At 45.4% G+C, this 16833-nt stretch overlaps 1 protein-coding gene across 2 annotated transcripts in view; it reads left to right on the top strand.

Annotated features, from left to right (window-relative positions):
* LOC126529608 (putative protein kinase C delta type homolog) overlaps positions 1 to 16833 on the top strand; it is a 647502-nt gene that overhangs the window by 379690 nt on the left and 250979 nt on the right. For both annotated transcript variants that reach the window (XM_055069906.1, XM_050177127.2), the window contains one exon: positions 2103 to 2134. In XM_055069906.1, coding sequence (XP_054925881.1) covers positions 2103 to 2134 — 32 coding nt within the window. The remainder of the gene's footprint in view (positions 1 to 2102; positions 2135 to 16833) is intronic.

Genomic DNA, 16833 nt, shown 5'->3' with positions numbered 1-16833 from the left:
CGCGCACTTAGATGTGGTAACATGGTAAAAAAAATGCTGCCAGAAACCATCCCAGGATTACTCTCGACGCCAATGCAATTGGCACCAGCAAAGCAGCAACATACCGTGTTGTCACCACCCAAAGGCGTGAGCACGAGCAATGCCTCCTTTACTAGATGCCTGCCGCGTTGTCCCGTAGCTCGGTTTCGGGCCCTCTCCCTTTTCTCTCGTCCGCGAAAAGGCAACGAGCGTCTTTCATGGCAAAACGCCTGCAACTTGCAATCACGTGCTGCGGCCTCTGAGATTAACGTGGCATCTGTCACCATCTCGGAGTCCCGCGATAACGCCCGCTAACTCACGCCCGCGCATATAACGCGCCGGGGGATGCATTCAGCCGCCGCTGCCACATCCGCCGGAAGTGGAAAAGGCAACGAGCGCCGCCTCTCGGAATTTATGCTCAACTAACTTCAACTTAGGGAACCGCCGCTACAATAAGAAAGCGAGCAACGCGGCGGGCATCTAGTAAAGGAGGCGTTGGCACGAGCCGTGCAGGCACCATACCTCGTGTCTAGGACTTCCCTCTGGACACGTTGCGCCATCTGGCAGCGCTGCCGGGAAGTTCTCGCGTGGCGCGCACCTGAATATACTGGCGTGGGTCAGAATCCGCCCAAACCGGAGAAATATCAAAGACCGTCGTCGTCGTACAGTCGTCGTCATCTCACTGTCCCCATATGGTCGTCGTCACGCTGTCGGCGTTGTAGTCGTAACTTGAAAATCAGCATCTGATCGTTGTCGTGACAGCATCTTTGTAATGTCTTTGTCTTGTTACGCCTTGTCTTCGTCATTCCATCGTCACTGCGAGGACGTCATACAGTCGTCGTCATACTGCCTTTCCCATGGGCGAGCATCGCAAGCGAATGCCATAGCAATGCCGGACGATATCCGAGCATGTGGCACGTGGCCGAAGCGAATGTCTGATAAGAACTACTACACGTGTTGAATAAATGTGACTTCACGAATATGGTCTGTCCCTACATTCTTCGCATGCTCTTCCTATTACTGTCGACATGCATCGCGAGATGAATTCTGCGGTAATTGTTTTGTAATTGAGGAACGGATAATGCCCGATGGCACACACCCAGTGGAATAAAGTTGCCTGAAAGCAACAAGGTTAGATACGGACACAGATACGCAGACACTGGAAAACACGTGGAGTGTCCAGAGAATGGCTAATCGCATTGAACTCTGGTTGTAAAAATAAATACAGGTTTGCCCACTATGCCACTTCTCATGGTCCCTTGCTCACATTGGAACGTTAGAGCAGGGGAATCAATCAATAAAATATCCCGTCAAACAAAAGATATATATATGGCAGTTTGCCTTACATGTCTCCTATATCTTTTAACGCCCAATTCTTTTCATCCACATAGAATGCTTCTCTCTTTAAAAAGAAGCTTACTTCATTCTAATTCATTGTAATTGGAATGCCCTGTGACTGACAAGGAAACAGTGAGAATAAGTATATTCGCGTGTAAGGAAAGAGTCGCTGTACCCGAGTACAAACCTTTATCAGCTGAAGCCTTTACTGTAAGCTCTTTCTTCCCAACATCTTGACGGTTAACGCAAAAGGAAAAGATACTCTGCAGGTTAAAATTTATTTTCTGGGGGAAAACGTTCCATTGTATTGAGGACTACGCACATACCTATCGGAATATATACAGTGATTCCTACACCATTGAGCACAAGTAAACATTTTACCGGTTTATTAGTGAAGAGAACTAAATGATAGGGCTACGGTGAGTACTGACACACACAAAAAGAGAGGTTGCAGAAGCATAAATGAAATACGTAATCTATCTTCAGAAATTGCAAAAAGAGGTGGGCGAATTTTATACTCAATGGCGTACAATTTAGCATGACAAAATCAGTAATATATTGTAACATCTTGCTTTAAGCGTGATGAGCGACGGGTAAAAAACGCGATCGTTGCTTCCAGGCTCCGTTCTGGATAAATTTCCGCAAGATATTTGTACAGGGCGATGTATTATTTGTCGTAATCTCTAGCAAAGCTTCTTGCCTTCTCGGCACCGCTGGACTAATGACCTTCTTTTTTTACCTTTCAGGGGCTTCGGAAAGCAAGGATACCAATGCATCTGTAAGTGTATCTTCCTTATTATTTAACGTCCCTAGCAATTCAGATATCAACAAGCATTCCAAGCACCCATCTTTGTTAACGAGTATGCTTGAACAAAAAGAAAAAGATTGCTGCTGAATTCAACTGGCTTTCAATTCAAAGCACACTAGCTGAAATGGAGAGCCCGTGATTTCGAAAAGAAAAATTGTTTTTCTTTTAACTTTTTATGGTGTGAAGTTTCGTTACGAATGCTTTGCCATGACATTGCCCATAGCAACAACGCGAAGCGCTCGCAGTTAAGGCTAAAGAGTAATGTTTGTAGAAAAATGATACGCATTCTATTGTTTGATATTTTCATGAAGCTTTCACTGCAGTGGGAAGTATACTTCCGACCTTATGTATGTGTGTAACAAAGCTGTGGGAACGACTGATCCCTCCGGAGGTATATGTCGTCATCTTGGGATAGCGCGGTAAAATATTTTTAAATGGTACTCTCTGTTGCCGCAAAAGAAAGTGAATCTACATTGTTTCGCGTGTTTTGCGCTCATCTCAGTGATGACGTCAGCTTGATTTTTTCGCGTGTGTTCTGACTTCAGAATATCCGTCAAAGCGCTGAAAAATTTTTCTTTTCAGCGCTTTCATTTATGCGGGCACAGCAGCATGATGTAGCACAAAAGCGGACGCGCTTCCGCCGTCATTTTTGTGTGCTGCCCTCTGGCGCTCGCCGCTGGATACGTTTTGGAAGGATGCCAGGGCTGTCGCCTGTTGATTTGTGTACCTGCACCCTTGTTGAGTGCGCGCCGGTTGTGAATTTTGTGGATGGCAATTAATTATTAATGGATTCTCCGGGGCAGCACGTCGTTCCTGGAAGCCACCTACTACTGGGTGAGAGAACTGGGTGAGAGAGCCTGATTGCTCGGTCGTGCCAAGAGCGCGACCGTTGAAAGCACGCTGAGTTCCGGCTGCCGACGTGGCTGCCTTGGAGTTTGTTGCCGCCGATTTCTACACTTTCAGCTCGTTTTTCGCACTGCTTTTACACGTTCGTTAGACATTTCGCGTATTCAAGAGATCTTCGAATCCCACCCTTCCACGTCTGATTTACCAAAGAGGTGCTTGTATTTAAATCGGCATCAATCGCTCCCGATGGATGTTAACTTTCAATGTTGTGGAAATGGCTCATCGCTGATATGAAATAATGTCAAAACACGCATATCTGCGAATATTAGCTGTGTTGTTCCACCCTGAGACGAGTCAATATGAGCGGTGGAGCCCCTTTAAACAACGGAGACAGTGTACCAGATATGTACATTATGGGCTGTTAATACTGATTCTCGCTTTTATTTAACTCTATCATAGTTACGCATTTCGTGTTTAATAAAGTAGGATTAGAGAAAAACTCTGCTCGCATAAGCGCTCACATATAGGCTGCGACAACCGCGAAAACGCGGATGCCATCGTCGACGCCATTGGTAACTGAGCAAGGCGGTTATTTGTGCTGCTGTACAGAATGCACCGTCTCTTGTTTACCGTGTAACGTATAGGTGAGCAGTGCACCCCCGGAATTGTGTCAGAATAGAAATGAGTCCGGATAATAACGGCAAATATCCACCCAGCTACGTATCGAATGGGACTGGCAGCCTTCGGTAATGGTGACGTACAGATTTTGCGACGCCAGTGTCGCTGCTTCCCGCGCGTATTGTATGCGCGCCGTGCGATGTAGTCGACATCAGATCGCTAAGAGCAGAACTGAACTACAAAATCAATTTCCTGTCTCTTAACGTCTTACTTTTCGGCTCAGGTTTGCCGGTAGCCGGTTTACGAACTCGACGGCTCCGCTGTAGGCCTAACCTTTCGCTGAGAACAATCAATATCAGCTCACACTTCATGTGTACGGCTTGAGAGGCCTGAAGTTGGTGCATTTCAACTTCGAAAGAATAAATCGATTCATTTTGAGCGTGATTAATGACAAGCGAAGGCGCCACGGCTGTCCCGTTGCCGGTTCGGTGGCCGATCAACCGGGTATCGGTCCAACCATGGTTGGCACGTTTATCTAGTCGGTGCCGTCGACATGAAAGTACCTCGCACTCGACAACTCGCGCTTGTCTCTTGCGTCATTGACGGCCTGCGTGATATACTAAAGTGGTCTCAGCTCGGTGTCGTATCGAAGCGGTGCTATACTGCACTTGAAACGCGTGCTTGAAACCAGGCACGCGCTGTCACCACCAGCAAGAGGGCCGACGCTCCAAGAAAACTTCGTCAGCAACGTGATGTTTATGAGGCTTCAGCCCAGTGTAACGCAGGTGGCTTTTCAATAAATTTGCTAGACATCCATGATCGGCGGCATCTACGTGGTTCACGGTGCATTTCGGACGAAGCCCTTGCCGCTTTTCGTTGTAAATGTGCGGCTGTAATGGTACGTTACGCACCTCTTCAGCGCTGCACCGACGTAGAACTTCTGGTGGAGCTGCAACGCGGTACGCGGCACGAGCGTTTCCATCAGTGCACGTCTGTGCGCTTCTTTTTTCTGTGGAACTCGTCTCCGAGTCTCCGAGGTCGAGCCGCGTGCGCGACCTTTGCAAAACGTTTCGCGACTAATCCGCTAGGGCAGGGAGCATGCGCCGTCGCGGCGTGAAAAGAAACGGATTGCCAGCGCCGCGTTTTGCCGCTTGGTGCAAACGGCCCTTCTTCGGGCAGCAACCCGAAACGTAAAGGACGGTCGCTTTTTTGAAACGTTTTGTTTCTTTCTGAGTTGCAGAAAGACATTCCTACTTTTCTGTAGTGTTTCAGGTAATACAAAAAAAAAACAGTTCTTTTTTTTTTTTCTCCTGTCTTGGGGAATGGGGCGAATACTTCCCACCGAAGTACTTTCGCAAATTGTACTCGAAAAACAAATATCAAATTTCGACAAAGAAAGTTCGTGGCCGTGGCTTGCGCCAAAGCCGCTACGGTAGACCTCCGTGCCGGGCGTGAAACATTTGCCCATGATTTAAGATTCCTGCGAACGTCATTTTAGCATATGTACGGAAGCTTTCAGTGGTTCTTTTGCGCGCACGTTGTACATATAGGAAGCGTACGAGAGTGTATGCGCACCGAGGCCCCGGAAAAGAATTATAACCTTCACTCCCATCTCTGACACTGACAATGACAAGTGTTGTTTTCTTTGTGGGTCAGAATTACCGCTTTTCCGGGACTAGAGCAGCGAAAAATAGCGCATCAGCACGCGGTTTATATTCGTGTCATTTTTGCGAAACAACTGCGCAAAGCAGACGGGAGGGGGCCAGCCCCCTTTTTTGCGGACGGTGCCGTGATACAACGCAGCGTGCCTCGACAACGGCCAAGAACGCGGTGTTTACACGGGAGCTGAGTAGTGGGCTGGCGCTTTCGTAAACAGCCTTAAGAGAAAAGAAAAAAAGATTTTTGAGGGAAACCCTACGAAAATGACAACAAAGCGCCGAACCGTGAACGCGGATAGGCTCCCGCTAATAAAAAAAAAAAAAAAAAAAAACCGTGCCAACCCGTGCAGTCACGCGAAACACTGCGCAGGACTCGATCTAACTTTCCACGGTGCCGAGGACGACTGTAGGTCGGAAAAAATAGATTAGGGCCCGCTTAATGCAGTTTGCAGCGTGGCGCCAAGAATTAAAGCGAAACGATGAGTAAATAAAGGGCCCGTGCCTTGACATTGAAATATGAGTGGACAGGGCACACGGTTCGCGGTAGTTTTCTTTTTTTCCCCACTCGGCGTGAAACGAGTGCACGGATTTCTAGAGCACTCGATGCAGTCGATCGAAATGGCTCGCTTGCGAAAAGCTCGATAATTAAAGCGTACTTCGAGGGTCGTTCGTAAGACCAGCTTTGTTAGTTTAGAGTGGTGTCTCCAGAACACCTTGGTGGGCCATTTGGTGCATATTAGCACGTTGACAGGACCGCGCTGGCCTTGCCAATATTTTCGTGGGTAATAGGGTGCTGTTATGTTTTGGCGCACAGAATTATGCTAGAAATTAAAGGTGGCATTTCTGTACGTCCCGGGTGATCGAAGCCTGTTACTCTGATGTAGTGCGTTTCAAATGTTAGAAAATTTTAAGGCGATTTGCAAGAACACAGAACACACACCGGAACACAAGGCACGCAACGTCCCCGCCGTGGTTGCTTGGTGGCTCTCGTGTTACGCTGCTATAAGCACGAGCTAAATCCCGGCCACGGCGGCAGCATTTCGACAGGGGCGAAATGGAAAAGCACCCATGTACTTACATTTGTGTGCACGTTGAAGAGCCCTAGGTGGTCATAGTTAATCTGGAATCCCCCACTACGGCGTGCCTCATAATCAAATCGTGGTTTTGGCACGCAAAACCCCATATTTTTTAAGGCCCCCAGCACCAAAAGAAATAACGTATAAAATGAACATTGTAAACCCTACTGAATAATCAGTGGAACAGGGCTTTAGCCCGTTCCGCTTATGAAACTGCGGCGCAAGAATTAGCTAATGTAGCGCGAGACTAATACATGCAAAGCATGGCTTACCAAACAGATATTGTCGGAGGCCTGACGATAACCCATAACCTATCATTTGTCCGGCGCAGGACACACGTATCTGCGCTGGCCACCGCAATATTCCCTCGTCATTTCAGTACGGAGAAGTGCGGGCAAGCAGAGGAGGGTGCCGCGGGCAGTCGACTTTACCATTAGCGTCTAACGAATGCCCGCGAACGCTGCGCGCGCCGGCCTTAATTAGGCGCCTAGCGCGCCAACTCCACCCTTCGCCAGAAAATGCTAGCCTCGGCACAGTGGCCGAGTGAGGGCCTATTAAGAGCAATGAACCGAACGCGGGCCAATTTCCGCATCGCTGGCACCGTGCCACCCACCGAAACACAGGCGTCGGGGAACAGATGCACGCATTGCAGTCGGTACTTAGGGCGGCTACACGCATTCCCCGCGAGAGAGCAGTGTACGTTGTACGGGGACAACCATAGAGTTGGCTACAAAGTTGCCAGAGCGAGAACTGATTACAGGGTACTTTAGCCAGTATGCGCATGATGACATGTGCGGGGTTGGCACTCTTATTTGCGGACTGGCGTCAAACGCATCGTCTTTTCACTGGCTATGCGATATTTTCGCTTCGGTTGAATAAATTGCCCATTTTTGCCGGCTTACTAGTTGGACTGAATCAGAATGAGCACGCGTTTTGATTTGTCAAACTGTAGGCGGTGGCAACCTGTCCCACTCAAACACAATTTGCATAGATGCGCCAGCCACTTAGCTTCCCTTATTTCCGTGACGTCAAGCGATTTCACGCATATCTGTCGCGTCACTCGTTTTAGCATGAAACCATAACGACTTCGCAAATTTTATGGGTGATTCTGGTATCAGTGTTCAGTCAACTGGAACACTTTAGCTGGAAACAACGAGTTTTTATTTTACAATTAGCCTAGCCTTTACTTATTTACTTTATTTATTCAAGATACCCCCAATGATCCCCATTACGAGGGTATTGCAAAGGGGGGGGGGGGGGGAGCACAGGCATTTTTCACGAATTATATTTATACTTCCTACTAAGAACAAAAGAAAGCACAAAATAATAATAGAGTGAAAACATAGGCAATATACAAGACGAGTCACAAATATTGCAATGAAAAGATTAATACATATTAGGAGAACATAACGCAATTGCTATGAAAATCAAACAGCAACAGACATCGCAAGAGAAAAAAACAAACACTGTGGAGAAGTCCCACAGTAATAATAATCACAAAGTTAGGTGGCAAGTCGTGAGGGGATTAGATCATGAAATTTAGTTACGTCGGGTTCCGTGGTAATATCTGGTGGTAAGGTGTTCCATTCGGTTATTGTGCGCGGTAAGAACGAATATGTATAACGACATGACTGGCCGTTAATGTGTTTGACTCTATACGAAAGTTCGCGACGCGGAAAGATAACTGGTGGTGACTGAAAGAAAACATCATGCAGTGTAGGATGGTGATAATGCTTATGACAAAACGTTAGGAGGGAGATTTTACAGCGAAATGCTAAGTTGTCCAACTCGGCGTTCTTTTTTAATGAGGTTACGCCGGTGTGACGTGAATAATTTGGAAATAAAATCGCGCAGCATGGTCTTGCAAGGCTTTGATGTTACTTATGATCTAACAAGTTTGTTCGGGATCCCAAATGGCAGACGCGTGTTCTAGTTTGGGGTGGATAAAAGTACAGTACGCTAGCTTTTAATACGCATTGGGGCTTCTTTAAAGTTATGTTTGAGAAGTCCTGTTTAAGAAGTTGTGCTTAAGAAGCGACTTTGGTCTGCTAATTTTTTCAGAGCGCTGTCATTTAGCTGTGAGCGGACTGCAGCTGGCCCGGCTCTCTTTCGGAGGTCAAGGGCAGCTGCACCGCGTTTTTGTGGGTGGAGCTCCTGCTAAATTCGTAAGTTGTAGACATTGACAACCTCAGAATCCAGTACAAGCTCGCTGCCTCACACCCACCTCTCGAAAGGAAAAGCACAGCACCCGCGTTTCCCTTCTGAAAGCTGAGCTAGCTGCAGACCGCTCACAGCATAAGTGATTTGCTGACTTGCACAGCAACCTGCTTGGCTTATTGTTAAATTAAAGCTCGTTGTTCCAAGCTAAAATATTGCCTTTCGCTGAGTGGTGGTACCAGGATCGTCCATAACATCAGCGTGAAACGAGCGACGCAAAGATAAATCTGTACGGAAAAATCGGGCGTAACCGCTTGACGTCACGGGAACAAACATAACTGGCTGGCAGATCTATTCACATTCGTTTTGAGTTGGACAGCGGTATGCACGCCAAATATAGCATAAGATTTTCACAATCAGGCCGCGACATTTTCAAATGTGCGTCTCCTTGTCAAGCGGGTGGCATACTAGGAGGGAAAAGCTCACGCACTTTGCACAAGTGGCTTACACCGCGTGCGATTTTTCAAGCCGCGCATAAGGCAGATAGAATACACAACAATTTGGTAATGTATGCTGGTATACTTAATTTTTAGCGGAAAACTAAATGTTTTCGTAGCAAAATGCCAGGCGATCAGCCAAGCCCATGGTATTCGTGCGCTTTCCATTTATCTCTTTTTGTTTGAAGAGTCGTTAGAGGGACTCCCACATGCACTTATACTGCGTTCCCCGTTAGAGAATTAGATTTACGAATGAACTATTCTATACAGTCTCGCAGTTGAGCCCCTATACATTAGTGAACGTTTCGTGTGACAGAGCAGAGTATTAACGTTGTAGTTCAGTTTTCTATACCGAACTATGATTTTAATTCGGTATAGAGCGGTCTACTAGAATCCAGCATCAACGCGTATTTAGGCTTCGTTGTGCAGAAATACTTCTCCGATGCTTTGAACAATAGAGCGCTAGTACTAAGAGAAAAGAAGAAAGAAAAACACTCATTACAAATGATGCCAACGCACAGGCCATAGTCCGGCAATCACGGCGCGTACGTGCCACCCATTTCCACTCGTAATAACCGTAACATTACTGAGCGTTGAAAATACACCTTCAGGAGAGTTGCTTCGTCGTAAATTTTAGCACACTATAATTCTGTTCTTGTGCGTTACAATTTGTGCGGCTTTTTCTAAGCCTAAATGTGTTCGCGTGTGTTAACCTGTGCGGCTGAATTTCCCGCTTTCAAATACCAACCTCTCTTCCTCAGAGGTTCGTGCGAGAACGTGGTAAGAGTGACGTGCGGTGTCGTTCTGAGAGCGATACACAAGCTGACATCACTTTGAAACCTGCTATGACCCCGCCAGCGTAAATCACTTACGGAGCAGTAAGCATTTTAACCGGCGCGCTTCATCTAGGCGATATGGCAGGGCAGTTTCGCACATGACACGACAGGATCGATGTGCGCCCCTATACTACTACCTTCTAGTGCGCCACGAGGAAGCACCTCCTCCCCCTCCCCCTGTATTTGTAAAGCAAAAAAAAGATTGCCAAGTGAGTTAAATATCCCTACGTGATTTGAATGCGGAGACATTAGCACTTGTCTAAGTTGTCACCTTAAATTAAACCTCCGCCTTAAGAGGAAGCTTTAGCTCGGGTACTCCTATAAAAACACATGTAAAAGGAGAATTCGTTAATTACTTTTTCTCGGCAACCACTGCACCAAATTTGGCGAGGCTTGTTGCATTTTAAAGATAAACTTAAAATATAGTGCCCATTGGTATCGAATTTTTCATTCAGGCTGTTAATTTTTTAGTAAAAATTGCCAAAAATCCACAATTTTCAGAAAAAGAAGCTATCAGGTTTACAACTCTGTAACTCAGCAATGAAAAGTGATACCACAATTTTGTGAATTGCGTCTAATAATACATCTAAAGCTGGCAAAACTGATGGGTTACATATGAATCTCAAAAATTGAATAATATGGAAATACAGCTTTTGCACAACCCTTGCACGCAACTTAAGAAATTGATGCAAGATATATCGATATGATAAAATGACATATCGAATCTGTCCGCTTTCAATGATTTAATGGATACTCTTTACAGAACCGCCATATCTCTTCTTAGTGCAGAGCTATTAATTTGTAAATTTCGTGTTTCTACCTTTTCAAGCCTTCGTATTTTTGAGAATTCTTGTAACGAAATTCAGGCCCTAAATCGAAGCTGTACTACACTACTGTACTAAAGATGTACTACCTCTGGCTCAACTCGGATCTCGCGTATTCAGATACATGTAAAACGCAGAAACGCTTTTCTGAGATAACCACTTGCCCGATATCAATGAAGTGTGTTGCATTTCATAGAGAAAAGTTAAATCTAGTGACTATTGGAAGCATAATATCGATGAAGGGCCTGCATTGTTTCAATAAGATTTTCAAAAATTTATAACTTTAAAAAAAATAGAAAGACGAAGTTTATAAATTTGCAGCTCTGCGCCTAGAATACATATTACAGTTCTGTAAACTCTATCCATTAGAGCATCCAAAGCGAACAAGTTTCATATGTCGATATATATTTTACTAGAATTTATTACGTTGTTTGCAAAGGTTTTGCAAAAGTTGTACTCACAAACAAGTGGTCAATTTGAAAAGCATGTATAATATGCATATATTTTTTTCCGCTTTGCGTTTACCATTAGGTGCACTTGACGAAATTGCAATATCGTTTTTCAATGCTGAGTTAGAGTTGTTAACGTGATAGTTTCATTTTCTGAAAGTTTGCGATTCTCGTAAATTTTGATTTAGATGTGGACGAAGTACAGGGAGCATTCGTGACAAGCAGTCACTATTTCTCACACTTTTCTTTTAAATGTAACAAACCTCATCAAATCTGGTGCACTGTTTGCCGAGAAACACGATTTCTCCTTTCCCATATATATTTAGATGTAGGAGACCTCGAGCCTCTTAATCCACCTTGCTCTAATTTGTACCAACCTTAATCCGCCTTAATACACTGTAATCCACCCTTATCCACTTTAATCCTCCTTAATGCACTTTAATCCACCTTAAGTAACTTTAATTTTAGGGGGCGGGCCACGTCCGATGTCGTGGCTGTTCACCGCGGGATTTCCCAGCGCCGGGAACGTGAGGTGATGACTTGGTCACGAGGGTTTACCATCGGATGATACGGATTTTCCGCTTTAATGCTTTCGCATTAGAAACTTTATTCGGCTCTGCCGTCCGTTTTTGTTGCAGTTGGTGGAGGCCATACTTTCGGCACCGATACAAAGGGGGCGAAGCAGCGAACGCGTACACTCGTGCAGGGCGCTTTCGTCGCCGTATGCCGAATATTACATCTCCTCGAGGCGCAAGCGCTGTCGCCCGAGTGCCTCGGAGCACCTGAAGGTTTGGATTCTGTGTTTGAGCGCTCGGGAAGGATAACCCTTCTTTTCCCCGTCGCCCTCCCCCGCCGTGGTAGTCGGAGGAAAGGGTTCCAAAGTCGGGAGATGAGGATAGCAGTCACGTTTAGGCACAACACACATATGGTGGGTTGGCTTATATGTATAGACACCTATACGGTCCCTAAAGATGTACTACACAATTAACCACTCTGTTCTCTACGTAAATGCGAGATGAAACAACAAGGGCTACCTAGCCATCCTGTCCTAAACAGTTATTGTCCTTCAAGCCCGTCATTTCTTGAGTGATGCGAATGATTATCTGGATACGTACGGCTACTCACTTACACTGACCGACAGTCATCGTCGGTGGCTCCAGCGAAATATTTCGCTTTCTCATATTTTGTGCTCAATGATTTGCACTCCACGTCGTCTTCCAGCACTCGTTATTTCTGTGCATTCGGGCAAAAGCTACGCGGCTGACTGGAAGAAGTCGGTTGTATTTGCGCTTGTTGCTTTATGCTGCTTGAGAAGGCAAGGAAACCATACTGTATACTATACGACAGCGGTTGCGGGAAACTGGATAAGTCCAAGGTACGGTACAGTGCGTTCCTGCTATTTCTGAAAAATATGCACCATGCAAGTATGCCAAGCGGACAAATTACACAGGGCGTGCAAAAGCAGAGCCGCATTAATTAATGCGCAACGCAGGGTCTAGGCGACCCTACGGAAGCGGTCGACCGTCAAATCAAAACTTCTGCGCCCGCCGAGTTAGCTTTGCAGGTTATGGCATTGCTAGATGCCCTGGATTTGATCCAAATCGCGGCAGCCGCATTTTGATGGGGGCGAAATAGGAAACGTACGTGCACTTAGATTTTGGGACCCGTTAAAGAACATCACGGTGTCAAAATTAATCCGGATTCCGCCACTACGGCGTGCCTCATAATCCGATTATGGTTTTGGCACGGACAGCTCCATAATCTAAGTTTAATACTCTTGCTTCAGTGCGATATGCCATGTGAGGCAATGTCAATGATCAACCCTCTCAGAGGTTATGAAATATGACGCACAACAACGCCTCAAGCAAACACCTCTCCCTGTGTGTCCTATGTACTACGCAGACAAACAGCAGTGGCGCACGCAACTTAACGTTTAACATCAACATACCACTGTCGTGTTTGACGAAACGGTGAAGAACTTAAACATTCGCCGTCAACATCACTAATTATTTCAACCTAATTATTTATGATAACTCAAATGGAAGCTAAATACTTTTCGAATCGAGATCGGGATGCCTAATTAGAACACGCACCTATAAAGCGACATATAAGGAAGAAGAAGCATGTGCTTGCTGCGGTAAAGCTAAGGAAACGATGGAGCATGTTGTATTAGAATGTGAAGATATTTGTCTAGTGGTCAGTTTAGGAATCACTGGCCTCCTTGAAGCCCTTGGGTTCAGTCAGAGCAAGGGGAAAGTAAACATGTCCTCAACAGAGATTAGTAAGAAGCGATTGGAAGACTGGTAGAAGAAAAGTAGCGAAATGAAAAAGAACGGAGGCGTACAAAAACAAAGTTCACAATAGAGGTCCAGAAACTTTGGTTATTGGAATTAATCATGCTTTTTTTTACGTGGGTACGACATTAGGCGATAAAATAGCGAGAGCTTGGTGGAGCAACCCACCGGCCCGTTCCAAAGGAGACGCTCATAACATCCATCCATCCATGCTGTCTAATAGGCTAACATGTAAAAATAGCCTGGGTTGTGATTGTAGATGTTTATCATTAAAGTTTAAGAGAGATACTAACGCGAAAGACGAACCAATAGCATCACAATTTCTAAAAAAAATGAAGAGCGAATAACAGACGTCGCAAAAAACATAGAGAACGAAATGGAGGCTTTTCCCACAGCAGTCATGGAATATAAGGAATTCGTGGACGTTATGCAGCAGGAAATAAGATAGGCACAGCAAGAAAAATTGTTAGATTGGAAATAGGAAGCCGCGTAAGTGGCTGAACAAGGAACTAAAGCGAACTATAGAGGAGCGTAAGCGGCGTCTTAGAATCATCGAGAAGCCAAGAAGTTGGGATTACACGAAGAAGAGGTTGCTCTTAGCTAGAACAAATACCGAGTAAAGAAAAGGTAGACAAGTCAGCTCGTGCAAGAGGAAATTAAATTGCAAGCGTACGTCGAGGGGGGGGGGGGCGTTGCATAACATACGCAAAATAGACAAAGGCACCCCAAAACGATTCTGGAACCATGTGAGCACTCGGAGCTCCAACTGAAAATTCGGAAACGGCTATAAGGGATGAAGACGGTACCATCTACGAAGCAGACGATACGCTGCGGTACAGCACAGACGTTATTAGGGATAACTTGGGCACGAAAGAAAGTGCAGTTCAGACTCAAACAGATCCAGCAACAACAGAGAATCCCGAGAGATGAAAATTTGGCATAGGAAGCTTTTATTCGAAAAAAAAACAGAAGAAAATGTCCCTAATGATATGGCAGCAGGAGCGAATGAAATCCCAATACAGCTGATCAAAGACCTCTGTCCAAAGAGCAAGGCGCTGCCGACTAATGCCTTAAAGCAAGTGATTGGAAAAAAGGAAATTCCGGTTGGATGTAGTAAAAGCAAGATGAGCCTCACCTACAAAAGCAAACGTGATAAAGATAAGAAGAGCTCATACATGCCAGTTACAGCAACCTCGGCGATATATAGAATGGCAATGCAAGCCATAAAATTGAAACTGCCGAAGAGGGTGGAGAAAAATGATCTATTCGGAGGAACTACAGAGTGGGTTCGAGCCAAGCTGACGCTTAGAGGATATGTTCGTATTAACCCAGTGCACAGAGATTTCATACGCTCAGAATCGACCTTTATCGATATCATTTCTAGATATTAAAGGAGCCTATGACAACGTAGACAGGGAACTATTATGTAATATTCTTAAGAACGAAGGCATAGAGGACGATTTCGTGGAGCTGCTGAAAGATATATATAGAGGCAATTGAGTAAAAGTTGTATGTGAAGGTCGGAAAGGTAATGAAGTGGTGGCAATTCACCAATGACTGAAGCAAATATGTCCTCTATCTCCATTGTTGCTCACGCTTTGTGTTACGGGCATATACAGACGACTGCAAAACAGCGAATTGGGGTTTGATTTATCCTAGATGCGTAATGTACGAATGGTGCAACAGAAGGTCCCGGGTCTAACGTATGCAGATGACATAGTGCTACAAGCGGACACTGAAAGAAATTTAGCGACACTTGCGAATATCTATGGCAACGCATTGACAAATCTAGGCCTCAAGTGTAGCACATTGAAATCTGGAATTAAGATCTTTAATGAAAAGACAAGTAATTACGTGGTTTCAATTCAACAAGCAATATTACCAACCCATAGTCAAGCAATATCAACAACTCCGCATATACATGAATGAAGAAATGACTTACTGAAGCACCCACCAAGAGAATCGAATAATAAAGGGGAAGCGGAATGCTGCAATAATGAAACAGAGAGCACTTTGGGGCCACAGTAAGGGCGGCATGGGTTGGGCCTCTTTTGAAATCGGGCATGCACAGAGCAAAATTATTTTTGAAGGAAGACTCGGGAACATGGATGAAAATAAATGGGCCGCTAAAGTGCAAAAGTATCTGTACTTGAAAATATTGGATACAGAATGAAGGAAGATGTCAAGAAAGTTGGCAACCAAGTACAGGGTAATTGAAACTGTATATAGACAAGCAGGAGTCATTAGAAGGAAGGTGACAGAAACAGAGACAATTAATTGGATTCAAGGAATGGAAACAAAAAGGACCATGGAGATTTACAAGAATGCGCAGAAAGAAATTAGAAGGGGAAAATCTGTACGATAACACAACGGGCAGTGCCTTGATATTGGCACCCGAGCCAGTTGCCTAAGGACAAAAGCCTACCGGAGCGAATATGCGGAACTAGATGACTTATATGTATCCTGGAGCAAAAATGCGGAGACAACTCAGCACATCCTAATGGAATGCGAAAGATTTCACCCGGTGAGAACAGAAGGTGGCGTTCACCTTCCAGAAGCGCAGTGGTTTAAAGTGGACGGAAACGTCAATCGGTCAGCAGTCGAGATAAGCAGGAGACTTTTAGAGTATTGGTGGAAAAAGAAAGCATGGAAGAGATTGATATGACCGAATCTCTCACAGTCATAGTCAGCGGTACTAGGTAGATTTTGAAGGGGAAAAGGAAAGATTAAGGATAGGTATACAAAAAGTCCGCATAAAGGACATGTATAGCATACCTGATTAAATCAAACAGGCTAGGTGACTATTTGTCACCGCCCTGTTTAAAGAGGAGGCCATTAAATCATCATCATTACCATCACCATCATGCTCGCGCACGCCGCTGGGTTTCTTGCAACACCAGCAGATGGCGCTCACCTCGGCGCAGGCCGGCAGGTGCAGCCACGGCAACGTTTAACAGTTTGTGCGTACGGCACTTGCTGTGCTTGCTTCCTTATGCGACAAAAGTCCAGATGCTGAACTGTGACAGTCGCGTGTTCAGATGTGATAGGGTCAATATTACAATCGCCCATAGCCTGGAAAGAGTGCTTGGAGCTGAGCTCTCCACAGTGTGATGGCAACGTATGCTGGAGGAACACGCGCCAGCAAAATGTCTCCAAAGCGTGCACGCAGCGTCGAGGACATCCAGGCCCGAAGGGAGCGCGGGCGCGAAGAGGAGGGTCTTCGCTGCGCAGCGAAACGTGGCGCAGACCACGAATGTATGTACACAATGTTAACATAAAATTATGATAATTAATTTAATTGCGTGCAGCCCCTTATTTCATTTAAATGTTAACCCTTCTGCCGCTTCCATCAATACAAACAGCGTACAAAGCTTCGCTTACGTAGATTCCCACCGTGCGAGGGATCCGCCATAT

This window comes from Dermacentor andersoni, chromosome 9, assembly GCF_023375885.2.
Source record: "Dermacentor andersoni chromosome 9, qqDerAnde1_hic_scaffold, whole genome shotgun sequence".
NCBI lineage: Eukaryota > Metazoa > Arthropoda > Arachnida > Ixodida > Ixodidae > Dermacentor > Dermacentor andersoni.
This window is presented reverse-complemented; position numbering and strand designations above follow the sequence as displayed.